General features: G+C 42.7%; 1 protein-coding gene across 1 annotated transcript in view; it reads right to left on the bottom strand.

The window, feature by feature from the left end:
- ARIH1 (ariadne RBR E3 ubiquitin protein ligase 1) overlaps positions 1-14,740 on the bottom strand; it is a 114,274-nt gene that overhangs the window by 99,031 nt on the left and 503 nt on the right. The window contains exon 2 of the mRNA XM_021706058.1: positions 14,645-14,734. Coding sequence (XP_021561733.1) covers positions 14,645-14,734 — 90 coding nt within the window. The remainder of the gene's footprint in view (positions 1-14,644; positions 14,735-14,740) is intronic.

The following is a 14,740-nucleotide window of genomic DNA, read 5'->3' as shown; positions in this document are numbered from 1 at the left end:
AGACAACAGTGCGACACTCTGATTCAAAAAAAAAAAAAAAAAAGTTTATCAGTCGATCTTAGCACACTAAGGCCAGTCAAAATTATTTATTTGTTTGTTTTAAAGACACACTGTCATCCAAGCAGGAGTGCTGTGATGCTCCCTGTGACTTCAAACTTAAGAGATTCTCCCATCTTAGCCTCCAGAGTGTGCAGAACTACAGACATGTGCCACCATATTTAGCTAATTTTTAAAATATTTTGTAGAGACAAAGTACTCACTATGTTGCCCAGGCTAGCCTCAAACTCCTGAATGCAAGCAATCCTCCCATTTTGGTCTCCCAAAGCACTTGGATTACAGGCATGAGTCATAGTACCTGGTCCTCCTAATATTTTAAATCTGAGGTTACAAAGGAGAGAGTTCAGTCCTAGCGGCCTTAGCATCCAACTTACTTTTACATTTTGTTTTGGTACACAGAACGTAGAAAAGTATTATTCACAAAGTTTGCATTGCAATGTCAAAGTTCTTCACTTAAAATGACCTGAAACCTCTGAAATGGTAGTAGAAAACATTTTATTCAGAGCTAACCAGCTAACGTTGTCTAGCAAACGCTTTTATTTTTATAAATGTTGAATCAGAGGAAATATACAGAACTCAAAATCTCAAAACTATAATACAGTAACATCAAGATGAGTTACTTATTTGCATGTTACCTCAAAACCTGCCAGTATCTGCAAGGAGGGTATGAAGAAACAGATCTGCCTTAGCATTACCTGGCATTTATTTAACTGAACAGAGTACACATGTACTGCTATAGAATTTTACCTTATGTAACTTTGCCTGGGCAAGCGTGAACAGGGCTCAATCGAAAATCCCAATGCAGAATCATCTTTCTAATCAACAATCCAAAAGAAGGAAAGCAGAGGCTTTATTCTGGATTCTGTACCCAAAAAAAGGGGTTAGCCTGAATGAAGTTAATGTATCAGTAGTCTCCAATATGCTGTGTGTGTGTTTGTGTGTGTCTATGTGTTTTGAGTCAGAGTCTCACTCTGTTACCCAGGCTGGAGTGCAGTGGTACATTCACAGCCACCACAGCCTCAACCTGCTGGGCTCAGGCAATTCTTCCACCTCAGCCTTCCAAGTAGCTGGAGCTACAGGCGTGTACCACCATGCTGGGCTAATTTTTTTTAAACTTATTGTAGAGATGAGGTCTTGCCATGTTGCCCAGGCTGATCTTGACCCGTGAGCTCAGGCAATCCTCTTGCCTCTGCCTCCCAAAGTGCTGGGATTACAGGCATGAGCCACTGCACTCCCCTCCAATATGTTAAGTCTTTAACATTATAGAAAGGCTATCATGAGGAAAGATTAGAATCAGGTGGACACAGGTAAAAACCTACAGGGAGACAAATATTAGTATGTGGAAAAACTCTAAATCAAAGCTGTTCAACCATGAAATGTGCTCACTTCTGGAAATGGCTGTGAAGTTACAGTAGAGGTTTAAGAATAGGCTGACATTGTTGGTGGGATTGTAAACTACTTCAAGCTCTATGGAAAACAGTATGGAGATTTCTCAAAGAACTAAAAATTGAATTACCATTTGACCCAGCAATCCCACTACCAGGGATCTACCCAAAGGAAATCAATATATTAAAAAAGATACCTGTACTTGCATTCACAATAGCAAAATCACAGAGTCATCCTAAGTACCCACCAACACTTGACTAGATAAAGAAAATGTGGTATATATACATCATGAAACGCTACAAAGCCAAAAAGAATGAAATCATATCCTTTGCAGCAACATAGATGGAGCAGGAAAATACCAGCTGAAGTGAAATGTCTCAGAAACAAAGCCAAACACTGCATGTTCTCACTTATATGCGGGAGCTAAATGGCAACAAAGATGGAAATAATAGGAACTAGGTGTGGTGGCAGGTGCCTAAAGTTCCAGCAACTTGAGAGGCTAAGGCAAAAGGATCACTTGAGCACAGGCAGGTGGACTGCAACATTTTAAATCAAGCTTCAGACATTATCACATATATCAAGGACCCAGCTACAACTACATTAATGCAGTATGGGTTGAGATAACTACAAAAACAGACAAAATTTTTAGGGCCAATGAAATGCAACTATCACACTTTAAAACTCCATAACAAACCTAACATAACCTGAATTATTTCCATATTAAATGACAAGTAATCTAAGGCCCAATCCATAGGTTTTTCCCTTTCATAAAACTGATGAATAGTAGGCTAAAAAATAAAAAGTGAACACATTTTCTTACATTTGAAGTTAACTATTAGTAATAATCACATCTGAGAATTTCACTGAAGAACTATTTTCTCACTGAGCAAAATAAGCAAAGTCAGCTATTCTCCCTTTAAAACCAAGCATTCGTTATCTAGTACTCCACAACAATTTCACCATGCTATTCTTCCAGTATCTCTTGGTGCTTCTGTCAGAAGAAGAAAGCTGGGCTTTGTGGACCACTGGTCTAATTCTGTAACTTCATATATAAATCATAAATAAAATTTACATAATATATATGCATCCTATTACCTCAGTCAAGCAGTGGACTTATTTTTTGAGTCAAAGTCTCATTCACTCTGTCGCTTAGGCTGGAGTGCAGTGGCTGCATCCTCCACTTCCTGGGCTCAGGTGAGCCTTCCACCTCTGCTTCCTGAATAGCTGGAATTACAGGTGCCTTCCACCACACCCAGCTAATTTATTTTTTTATAGAGACAAGGTCTCGCCATGTTGCCCAGGCTGGTCTCCATCTCCTGGCCTCAGGCAATCCTCTCGCCTCAGACTCCCAAAGTCCTGGGATTACAGGCACGAGCTGCCACACCAGACTCTACTTATCCATAAAGGTCAATATTTGCCTTTTTTCCTGAAAACCACAACATTTGGTCACAAAAGTCTGTGTTGATGATTGTTGTGGTGGTGTGAGAGCAAAGGGGAAAACAGCTTTAAAAAGTTTTCCCCAAGCATGTATCTAATAGGATATTGTTGAAATCACAAACATAACTTCCAAGGAAGAAGCTATAAAAAGTACTGCAGCATCTGTCTTACTCTCTTCTATTACTTGCTCTGAGGGAAACCAGCTGCCCTGTTGTGAGGACGCTTAAACAACCCTATGAAGAGGACCACATGATGAAAGAACTGAGGTTTCCTACAGTAGCTAGTGAAGTAAGTCATCTTGAAAGCAGTTCCTTCAGCCCAAGTCAAACCTTCAGACAAATGCAGCCCAAACTGACAGGATGACTATGACCTCAAAGACCTTGAGCCAGAATTACCCAGCTAAGTCACTCAAAACTATGATAATGAATGTGTTAAAATCAGAATCAATTAACCATAAAGAAAAACCATTTTACTATTGTAAAGTTTCCAATATACAAACACAAAGAAAACTTAGTATGCCAGGCGTGGTGGCTCATGCCTGTAATCCCAGCACTTTGGGAAGTGGAGGCAAGAGGATTGCCTGAGACTGTGGGTTCGAGACCAGCCTGGGCAACATGGCGAGATCTCATCTCTACAATAAATAAAAAACTTAGCCAGGCATGGTAGCGTGCACCTGTAGTTCCAGCTACTTGGAGGGCTGAGGCAGAAGGATCGCTGGAGCTCAGCAGGTCGAGGCTGCAGTGACCGGGAGTGTGCCACTGCACTCCAGTCTGAGCGACAGAGTGAGACTCCAACTCAAAAGTAATAAATAAATAAAAACTCAAGCCAGATGACCACCTATCACTAGGTAAATTAAAATTTAGAAAATAAGCAAAAATTTAGGAAGAAACTCAAATCACATATGACAGTAGGAATCTACTGACTCTATAAAAGTAGCCTGGGCTGGGCGCAGTAGCTCACGTCTGTAATTCCAACACTTTGGGAGGCAGAGGCAAGAACCTTGAGCCCAGGGGTTCAAGACCAACCTGGGCAACTTAGTGAGACCTCATCTCTACAATAAATCAAAAAAATTTAGCCAAGCATAGTGGTGTATGCCTGCACTTCCAATTACTTGGAAAGTTGAGGCGGAAGGATCACCTGAACCTAGCAGAGCAAGGCTGCAGTAGCCATGAGCATGCCACTGCACTCTAGCCTGAGTGACAGAGTAAGACTCCAACTCAAAAAAAAAAAGCCTAGCATCTTAAAAAAAACCACATTAGGCTTTTTTTAAAAATGAAAATAATGCAAGGACTACCACTAATATCTCCATGGGCCCTAAAGGATCCAGTCTCCCCAGGTTAGAAGCCTGATCATTCTTCTCATCTAATAAGTAGCAATCATCAAATGTCAGCTGAAATAAATTATCATTCTTCTATTTAACCCATCATTTACTGGGATTAAGCTATTTATAAAGTTACATAGTAACATAGTATTAAGAATGAGTCGTGTGTGTGTGTGTGTGTGTGTGTGTGTGTGTGTGTGTGTGTGTGTGTGTGTGTACACACTGCAGAGGACTTAGCAAAGTTATGGCCTGTGATACTATGCCTATCATAAGGTAGTGGTTAATCAGAAACAGCAATAATCAGCCGGGCATGGTAGCGCGCGCTTGCAATTCCGGCTACTTGAAAGGCTGAGGCGGAAGGACTGCTGGAGACCAGCAGTCAAGGCTGCAGTGGCCACTCCCGGCCACTGAACTCCAGTCTGGGCGACAGAGTGAGACTCCAACTCAAAAAAGAAAAGAGCAATGACTGAAGAAAGTAGGACTGATTAACTTCAGGAACACAGGTTTTTTTTCAGGCTTCCAAAGCTTCAACAGGGGGCAATCCTAGGAACGATGAGTGAAAATAAACATGAAAATAGATTTTATGTCCATTTAATAAAAAAACAAGAGTCAAACACTGGTGGCCAGGCATGGTGGCTCACACCTGTAATGTCAGCACTTTGGGAGATTGAGGCTGGAGAACTGCTTGAACCCAAGAGTTCAAGACCAGACTAGGCAAAATAGGGAGACCTCATCTCTACACACACACACACAAAAAAAACCCCACAAAAACAACAACAACAAAATCTGGCCAGGTTTGGTGGCATGTGCCTGTAGTCTCAGGTACTCAGAAGACTAAGGCAGGGGATCACCTAAGTCCAGGAGATTGAGGCTGCCACTGTACTCCAGCCTGGGTGACAGAGTGAGACTCCAATTAAAAAAAAAACAAAAAAACAAAAAACAGAAATTGACTGAATAGACATGCATCATACAATAGCTCTCATTCACCTCTTGACAGAGAACAGGAGTGTTGGGCGAGATGCGAGGGGAGGGGCAACTTCTAAAATGGCCCCCAATGATGTCTCCACTCCCTTGTGTAACCCTCTCATCTTGAGTATGAGTTAAACTTAGTTATTCACTTAAAACAAATAGAATATGGCAAAGTGATGAAATGTTACTTCTGGGATTAAGTTATAAAGAGACTGTGGCTTCCATCTTGGGGGTCTTCTTAGATTCCTCGCTCTGAAGGAAACAAACTACTGGTTGTGAGCCACCTTATGGAGAGGCCCACGTGGCAAGGAACTGATCTCTTCTGCCAACAACTAGCCTGTGAAAATCTGAGGGCTGCCCACAGCCACATACGTGAATTTGAAGAGAGATTACTCCCCAGTCAAGCCTTGAGAACTGCAACCAGCTGATACCTAGGCTGCAGCCTTATAAGACGACTGTGAGCTGGAGACATCAGGTCAGCAGACCCCAGAATTGTGACTCACAGAAACTGTGAGATATTAGATGCTTGTTTTAAACCAGTAAGTTTTGAGGTAACATAAGGCAAAAGACAACTAATGCACATAGCTACCACAAGTCAAACCCAAAACAAAGGGATCTAAGCTGATGAGTCCTGCCTATCTTTCTTCATAGTACTTCAGCTGACCTTACCATTACCCAAACACCTTCCTCATTCTCACTTCAATTTCTTAGACTGATTTCCCATCCATCTTTTGAATCCATCCAAATCCCAGCCATCTTTCAGACAACACCCAAAGATCTCTCTTCCATGAATACTTACAACTAGTCACTTAACACTTGATTCAACAACGTACTGCCTTACAACTTTGAGGATTTTAATTCAAAAAGATCATAAACTCCTTGAGAATAAGTCTTCTCATATTTCTTTCAAAAGATGTACTTACAGTATTCAAGAGTTTATAGCCCTTCCAGTGTATTAATAAATACAAAAGCCTCAACCTTTTGTATTTGGAAAAAAAAAAAAAACCCAAGGCCAGGCACAGTGGCTCATGCCTGTAATCCCTGCAATTTGGGAGACCAAAGTGAGAGGACAGCCTGAGCCCAGGGGTTTGAGACCAGTCTGGGCAACATGGTGAGACCTTGTCCTTACAATAAATCAAAAAATTAGCAGCACATAGTGGTGCACACCTGTAGTCCCAGATACTTGGAAGGCTGAGACGGAAGGCTTACCCGAACCCATAAGGTCAAATGGTCATGAGCTGCCACTGCACTCCAGACTGGGTGACAGAGACTCCGAGTAAAGAAAAAAAAAGAAAAAAGAAAAAGGAGTGGAAGAAAAACCAAGTGCTGTGATCTAGAATGCAGATGTCACTAGTTTGAAATAACTCAGTAAAGGCCACCTTATCTGAAGGATAGCAACAATGATGACAAATCCCTTCCAACCCTATGATTAGTAAGTGCTACCCAGGGTTGTAGAAATTTTCCTTTTATTAGTTTAACCAATAACTTACCTTCCCTCATTAACCCCCCTCTGTGGTAATTTATCACAAGTCACAACACATGAAGAAACACTGCTGTTAAATTTCAACTAGATCACTAGTTCTCAACTTTAGCTTGCACCATCACCTAGAAGGCTTGTAAAAGCAGATTGCTGGACAGGCACTGTGTCTCACACATGTAATCCCAATACTTTGGGAGACTGAGGCGAAAGGATTGCCTGAGCACACGGTTTTGAGACCGGCCTGAGCAACATGGCAAGACCTCATCTCTATAATAAATTAAATAAATTAGCTGGGCGTGGTGGCACAAGCCTGTAGTTCCAGCCACTGGGCAGGCTGAGGCAGAAGGATTGCCTGAAAACAGCAGGTTGAGGTTGCAGTGGTTGTGAGCGTACCACTGCACTCCAGCCTGAGCAAGAGCGAGACTCCTACTCAAAAAACAAAACAAAACCAGATTGCTCTTTGAGGCCATGAGTCCAGACTGGGAAACATAGCAAGACCCCAACTCTACAAAAAATAAAATTAGCCAGGTGGGTGGAATGTATCTGTAATTCCAGCTACTTGGGAGGCAAAGGCAGGAGGATCACTTGAGCCCAGGAACTTGAGGTTATAGTAAACTGTGATCACACCACTGCACCTACAGCCTGGATGACACAGTGAGACCTTGTCTCTTAAAAAAAAAAAAAAAAAAAAAAAAAGCCGGGCTCGGTGGCTCAGCCTGTAATCCCGTGCCTTTGGGAGGCTGAGGTGACTGGATTGCCTGAGCCCGTGGGTTCGAGACCTGCCTGGACAGCAAGACCTCATCTCTACAATAAATCAAAAAAATCAGCAGGGTGTGGTAGTACGCGCCTGTAATTCCAGCTACTTGGAGGGCTGAGGCGGAAGGATCACCGGAGCCCAGCAGGTTGAGGCTGCGGTGGCCGGGAGTGGCCACTGCACTCCAGTCTGGGCAAAGGAGTGAGAGACTCCAACTCAAAAAAAAAAAGTCAGGCAAGGTGGCTCAAGCCTGTAATGCCAACACTTTGGGAGGCGGAGGATTTTGGATTGCCTGAGCTGAGGGGTTCAAGACCAGCCTGAGCAACTTGGTGAGACCTCATCTCTACAATAAATAAATAAATAAATAACCAGGTGTGGTGGCACACGCTTGTAGTTCCAGCTACTTGGAAGGCTGAGGTGGAAGGATTATCTGAGCCCAGCAGGTCAAAGCTCCAGTGGCTGTAAGGATGCCACTGCACTCCAGTCCAACAGAGTGAGACTCCAACCCAAAAAAAAAAAGTCTTAACGTAACTTAAGCTCAAGGAGATCAGATGGGAAAAGATAAACGTTTAAGAAAAATAAATCTAAGCCAGGCTCGGTGCCTCAGCCTGTAATCCCAGCACTTTGGGAGGCTGAGGTGAGTGGATTGCCTGAGCCCGCGGGTTCGAGACCTACCTGGGCAACTTGGCGAGACCTCATCTCTACAATAAATCAAAAATTAGCCGGGCGTGGTAGTGTGCGCCTGTAGTTCCAGCTACTTGGAAGGCTGAGGTGGAAGGATCGCCAGAGCCCAGCAGGTCGAGGCTGCAGTGGCCGGGAGCAACCAATGCACTCCAGTCTGGGTGACAGAGTGAGATTCCAACTCAAAAAAAAAAAGAAAAAGAAATCTAAACCATACCATACCAAACTTCAAAACAACACACGCACCCTCTTCCTGCTCTCCCAATTCAGTTAATACTTTTAGATTAACCTTGATATTCCAATTTCTCGGGAAAAATAAACACCACCAATCATTCACTGAGGTTTTTAAAAAAGATGTTAAATGAAGCATGTAAGGCCAGCAGGTGGGCTCAAGCCAGTAATCTCAGCATTTGGGGAAGACAAAGTGGGAAGACTACTTAAGCCCAGGAGTGCAAGATCAGCCTGGACAACATAGCAAGACAAAATAAAAAATTAGCCAGACGTGGTGATGCACAAGAACTACATCCTCTACTTAATATTGTGCCTGGCATACAGAAAACACAATCAATATTTGTTGTGCTGTTGTGGAAATACAAAATGGTTAAGTTTAAACATTGCCCAATTACAGTTAGTTTAATAAATTAACTGTTTAAGACAGTTACATTACCTTTTTAAAAAACAGAGACAGGGTAGCCGGGCTTGGTGGCTCAGCCTATAATCCCATGCCTTTGGGAGGCTGAGGTGAGTGGACTGCCTGAGCCCGCAGGTTCGAGACCCGCCTGGCAACTTGGTGAGACCTTATCTCTACAATAAATAAAAAATTAGCCGGGTGTGGTAACACACACCTGTAGTTCCAGCTACTCGGAAGGCTGAGGCGGAAGGATCACCGGAACCCAGCAGGTCGAGGCTGCGGTGGCCGGGAGCGGCCACTGCACTCCAGTCTGGGTGACAGAGTGAGACTCTAACTCAAAAAAAAAAAAAAATAGAGACAGGGTATGGCATTCATAGGATGAAATACAGTGACAAAACCATAGCTCACTGTAGCCTCAAATTACTGAGCTCAAGCAATCCTCCCTCCTCAGTCTCCAGAATAGCTAAAACTACAGACATGTGTCACCATACCTGGGTAATTTTTTTTTTTTTAGTTGGAGTCTCACTCCATTGCCCAGGCTGGAGTTCAGTGGTACGCTCACGGCCACCCCAGCGTCGATCTGCTGGGCTCCAGCGATCCTTCCGCCTAAGTCTTCCAAGTAGCTGGAACTACAGGCACGCACTACCATGCCCAGCTTTTTATTATTATTATTATTGTAAAGACAAGGTCTTGCCAAGTTGCTTGGGCTGGTCTCGAATCCACAGGCTCAGGCAATCCAATTTTTTTTTTTTTTTTTTTAATAGAGACAAGGTCTCACTACATTGCCTAGGCTGGTCTCAAACTCCTGGGCTCAAGCAATTACCCCAGCTCAGCCTCCCAAAGTGCTAGGATTTCAGGCACTCCTGAAGCACTATGTCAAGTCTAATTTTCTAATTTTTATGTAGAGTTGGGCTTGCTATGTTGCCCAGGTTGGTCTCAAACTCCTGACCTCAAGTGATCCTCCCAAAGTGCTGGAATTACAGGAGTGAGTCACAGAAAATCACTTGTTAGTGAAGGAAATCCTTGATTTTTTTCTTCAAAGCTCAAAAGGTAACCTAGGCAGCTTACAAAGAATTTAAATAAAAGACCAAATTAAACAAACTAACCAGGAAGTTACAGTCAAAAAACCAAGAGTTCTCTAAAAGAAAAACTGTGTTGACTTATTTGATTGACAACCAGAGCCAAACTGCAGATAACCTACAAATAACACTAACTCCTTTCCCAGAAAAAGTAATCAAATTCTCAAGGAAAGATTAACTTGGTGATCTTTTTACATTTCAAACCTTTTCTTCTGCTAACGTATCTTCAAATTCACTAATGGCATATCTGATTTCATACTGAAAATTAGCACTAGAAAGTAAGAAATACAAAAACAAATCTTTTGTTTTTGAGTCAGGGACTCTCTCACTCAGACTGGAGTGCAGTGGCACACTCACAGCCACCGCAGCCTCGACCTGCTGGGCTCAGGCGCTCCCTCCACTTCAGCCTTCCAAGTAGTTGGAACTACAGGTGTGTGCCACCACGCCCCAGCTAATTTTTTGATTTACTGTAGAGACGAGGTCTCTCCAAGTTGCCCAGGCTGGGCTAGAACCCCTGGGTTCGGGTAATCCTCTTGCCTTCAACTCCCCAAGAGTTAGAATTACATAAAAATTTTAAAGTTAAAAGTAAGCTCTCTAATGTGAAGTAAGGTAAAACCAAGGTTTTTTAACTTGACAAATCCTGTTATCTTATTAAACCAACATTAAAAACCTAGACAACCGATATTTCCAAACTCTATTAAAGAGGTTTGGGTCAGGTGCTACGGCTCACACCTGTAATCCCAGTACTTTGGGAGGCCAAGGCAGAAGGACTACTTGAGCCCAGGAGTTCTATATCAACCTAGGTAACATAGCAAGACTTCATCTCTACAAAAAAAAACTTTAAAAATTAGCCGGGAGTAGTGGCATGTGCCTTTAGTCCCAGCTACTCGAGAGGCTGAGGCAGAAGGACTTCCTGAGCCCAAGAGATCAAGGCTGTGGTGAACCATGATCATGCCACTGCACCCCAGTCTGAGTGACAGAGCAAGATTCCGACTCAAAATAATAATATAAAGAGGTCTTATAAATCAATAAGAGATAAATATCCCAAAGGGGGTGAAAAAAAGAAAAAGCAAAGAGCAATTTGCAAAAGAAATACTGCCAGGCTCGGTGGCTCAGCCTGTAATCCCGCGCTTGGGAGACTGAGGTGAGTGGATTGCCTGAGCCCGCGGGTTCGAGACCCGCCTGGGCAACTTGGAGAGACCTCATCTCTACAATAAATTTTTAAAAAATTAGCCAGGCATGGAAGGTGGAGGCAAAAGGATCGCCAGAGCCCAGCAGGTCAAGGCTGCGGTGGCCAGGAGCATGCCACTGCACGCCAGTGTGGGCGACAGCGTGAGACTCCAACTCAAAAAAAAAAAAAAAAAACCAAGCCCAATAAATATGATAATGTTCATCTGCATGAGTTTTTTTTGGGATGGGGTTTGTTGTTGTTTTAAAGCAAATTCTTTAAATGACCATGTTATGCCAATCGAGCAATGACTGGTGGGGAAAATTAGTATAACCTTTCTGAAAGCAATGTGGCAATAATACGTACTAAGTGCTTTGAAAATGAGCAAATTCTTTGACTCAAAGATTCAATGTAGCCCAAGAAAATAAGAAAACACTCAAAGACTGACCACAAAGGTATTTTCAGTGACATTTACAAAATCCAGAAACTAGAAAATAAAAAATGAAGGCCAGTAATAGGTTGGTTAAACAAATTAGTTTAAATCTGTAATCACATAAGCTCTTGAAAAACAGTTACTTATTGACAGAAGAAAGCTGTTCAGAAAATCCTTCTGTTTTTGTAACCTGTTTTTCCACTCAAAACAGATCGTAGATTATGGTTCCACTGATATTAACGTACAGATTTCCAGACTCTAAAAGATAACTACAGTTCACATTTTGGTGTATATCTATGGGTGGAAAGCTTATTTTGTCTTTTTTTTTTTTTCTTGACTAATCAGATTTTTTTTTTCTTTTTTTGAGTTGGAGTTTCATTCTGCCGCCCATGCTGAAGTGTGGCACTGACAGTCACCGCAGCTTTGACCTGTTGAACTCAGGTACTCAGGTGATCCTTCTGCCTCGGCCTTCCAAGTAGCTGGAACTATAGGCCTGTGCACCATGCCCAGCTAATTTATTTATTGTAGAGATGAGGCCTCACCAAGTTGCCCAGGCTTGGTCTGGTACCCGTGAACTCAGGCAATACCCTCACCGCAGTCTCCTATTTTTCTTACAATGTGCATATATTACCTGTGTTAAATTTTAAGTTGAAATCTATTAGCATAAATAACCTACAACACAGCCAAATCCTAGGTTAGACCTAGTAAACGTACCATCTGGTGAAAAGATAATCTGGGAAACAACATACCCTTTGATTCTACTGCTATTGCTAAATATGAACTTTTAAAGATATAGACAGAATTTATATATTTGAGAATTCTATTAAGAGCATTCTTGTGATTAAGCAGATGAGAAAAAAATAGTTTCTTCAAAAATCAGGTACAGAAACATGATAAAAGCAGGACATCTTTAAAAAAATAATTTTTTGTAGATATTATTAGTTCATTTAATTGGCATTTAGACTCTCATCTAAACTAATACATAAAGAATGATGAGTCTGGGCGACAGAATGAGACTCCAACTCAAAAAAAAAAAAAAAGAATGATGTCACATTCACTAGCTACATTTCCAAAAGTGACATAAAGAACTTGTTTTTGGCCTCAGTTATTAAGGTATATCTAAGAGCTGAGAAGGTTGGATGAGATTTAACTAAAAGAAAGCAGACCTCCATTAAGCCAAAAAGTTAAATATTAAATATCCATGATTTTTTAAAAGTTAACTAAGATGCCAGTAAGCTAAGTAATAAGTTTGAGGACAACTGGTTCCACATTGTTATAGATAAATGGAAAAATAATTCCAAGTTTCACTGCAAATACTTAATAAAGTTCCCACAGAACAGAAGGAGAAAAAAGGAAAATTTCTCAATGTTGTGACCCAAGAACTCAACTGTCATATTTTTAGGATCAGAAAATGAGCTTTCAAACTTATCTCTACAACCCTTAATTTACTTCTGGGACAACGTTCTCTACATTAAAGTTTGAAGTTTTCATTATTTAGTAGTAGCACTCGCTATCAGAGATTCTTACAATTATGCAAAACAGTCTTCAAATAGTGCCTAAATAGATGATTCAATTTTCAAAACTACTGCTTAGGGGAGGAAGGGAGTAGGGTGGGGGACATGAGACAACACAAAGGATATTCGGTTCGTTACCACGGAAGTGAAGACCAGTTAGAAGCCCCAACTTCACCAGCATGCAGTCTACTTATGTAGTTAATCCTCACTTGTACCACACATTCCTAAAATAAAATAAAATCTTTTTTTTTTTTTTTTTTTTGTTCTGAGTCTCACTCTGTCGCCCAGACTGGAGGGCAGTGGCCGCTCCCGGCCACCGCAGCCTCGACCTGCTGGGCTCCGGCGATTCTTCCGCCTCAGCCTTCCGAGTAGCTGGAACTACAAGCGTGCGCCACCACGCCCGGCTTTTTCATTTATTGTAGAAATGAGGTCTTGCCAAGTTGTCCTGTTCTCGAACCCCTGGACTTAGGCAATCCTCTCGCCTCGGACTCCCAAAGTGCTGGGATTACAGGCTTGAGCCGCACCCAGCCTAAAAACAATTTTTTAAAAATTTCTGTTTATTAGACATACTGTAAAAATCTGTAAATAATGTAAAGTCAACGAGTAGTAACATACTTCTAATTTGTGAGTATTTAGACAACTAATTTAAGTTAAAGAAAAAATAACTCACGTGCAAGAATGCAAAATAGTAACTGGCTACTTATATGTTTCCTTCCATGTTTTCTAAAAGTTGCACTGAATCAAGACTTCGCTTTTATTCTTCAACCATATCCCTCAGGACAACTGTTTGGTTCCCCCTCTCCCCAAACAAATGGAAACTTTTTATTTCCTAAAGCTCAAAAATACAAAATCTGAGGCACGAGGTTAAATGAGTTGTGGTTATCAACTTAAACCCCGCCTAACTTACTGACCACAAAATAGAAATCATCAGAGAAGGGAGTTCAGAAGCAAAAAGCCTCTGCTTTCTGACTCACAATAGAGTTTTGTCCAATATTAGACAACACTGCGTTGTGTTACTGTTGTTATTTTAGCTGCAAGGGTGGGTATGCAAACTGCAGTAACTATTCCAAATGCTTCACGCAAGTTATATGCTACAACAGGAAAAAGTAGCAAATAGGTCCAAACAAGCAGCAAAGACGAGAAAAAGACCATCGGAAAAGGCGGACCATCATCACCTCTTCCGAGAAATAGTTCCCCTCCCCCACCTTTAAGTAGACACTTAAGACTGCCAGAGAGATCCATTTCTTCATTAACTGGTGCCCACTTGGAGCAACCATACACCAAGCAGCTTGATCTCAGGCCTACCCTAATTCCTTCCAAAAGTGCTCAAGTGAGGACGAAGTCCGGAGTAACCCTTGCAGGGGCCCAATTCCTCTGACTCCTCTTCCCCACCACCGCACCTCCTCCGCCCCGCCCCTGCTGGCGCCTCTCCGGCCAGAGGAGGACACCAGGCCCGGGCACCAGCAGGAATTGCCCGCAAGAAAAAGGCTTGGGAAGCCCGAGACCTTGGCCATAACAGGACCGGGGAAGCACCGCCCCCAGCGCACCTCCCCACACCCGGCGAGCCGGCGACCGCCTGCTTTCCACACCCTCCGTCCCCAGCGGAGGCAGCGGACAAGACAGGGCCGAGAGGCTGCGAGCTGGGCTGCGCACCAGGCCCAGGCCTGCCCCTCGGGCCGCCCGAATCCGCTCCCCCGTGGGGCCCGGTCCAGCTGGCGCGGCGGCCACCCTCACCTGGATGACCTCGTTGACCTCCCGGATACATTCCACCATGTGCTGCAGAATCTGCTCGGCCGTGAGCACCTCGTAGCGGTAATCCTCCTCCTGCTC

This window comes from Carlito syrichta, unplaced genomic scaffold (genome assembly GCF_000164805.1).
Source record: "Carlito syrichta isolate Samal-C Ts95f unplaced genomic scaffold, Tarsius_syrichta-2.0.1 Scaffold115619, whole genome shotgun sequence".
NCBI lineage: Eukaryota > Metazoa > Chordata > Mammalia > Primates > Tarsiidae > Carlito > Carlito syrichta.
Note: the sequence above shows the minus strand (reverse complement) of the source record. Positions and strands in the feature narration are given on the sequence as shown.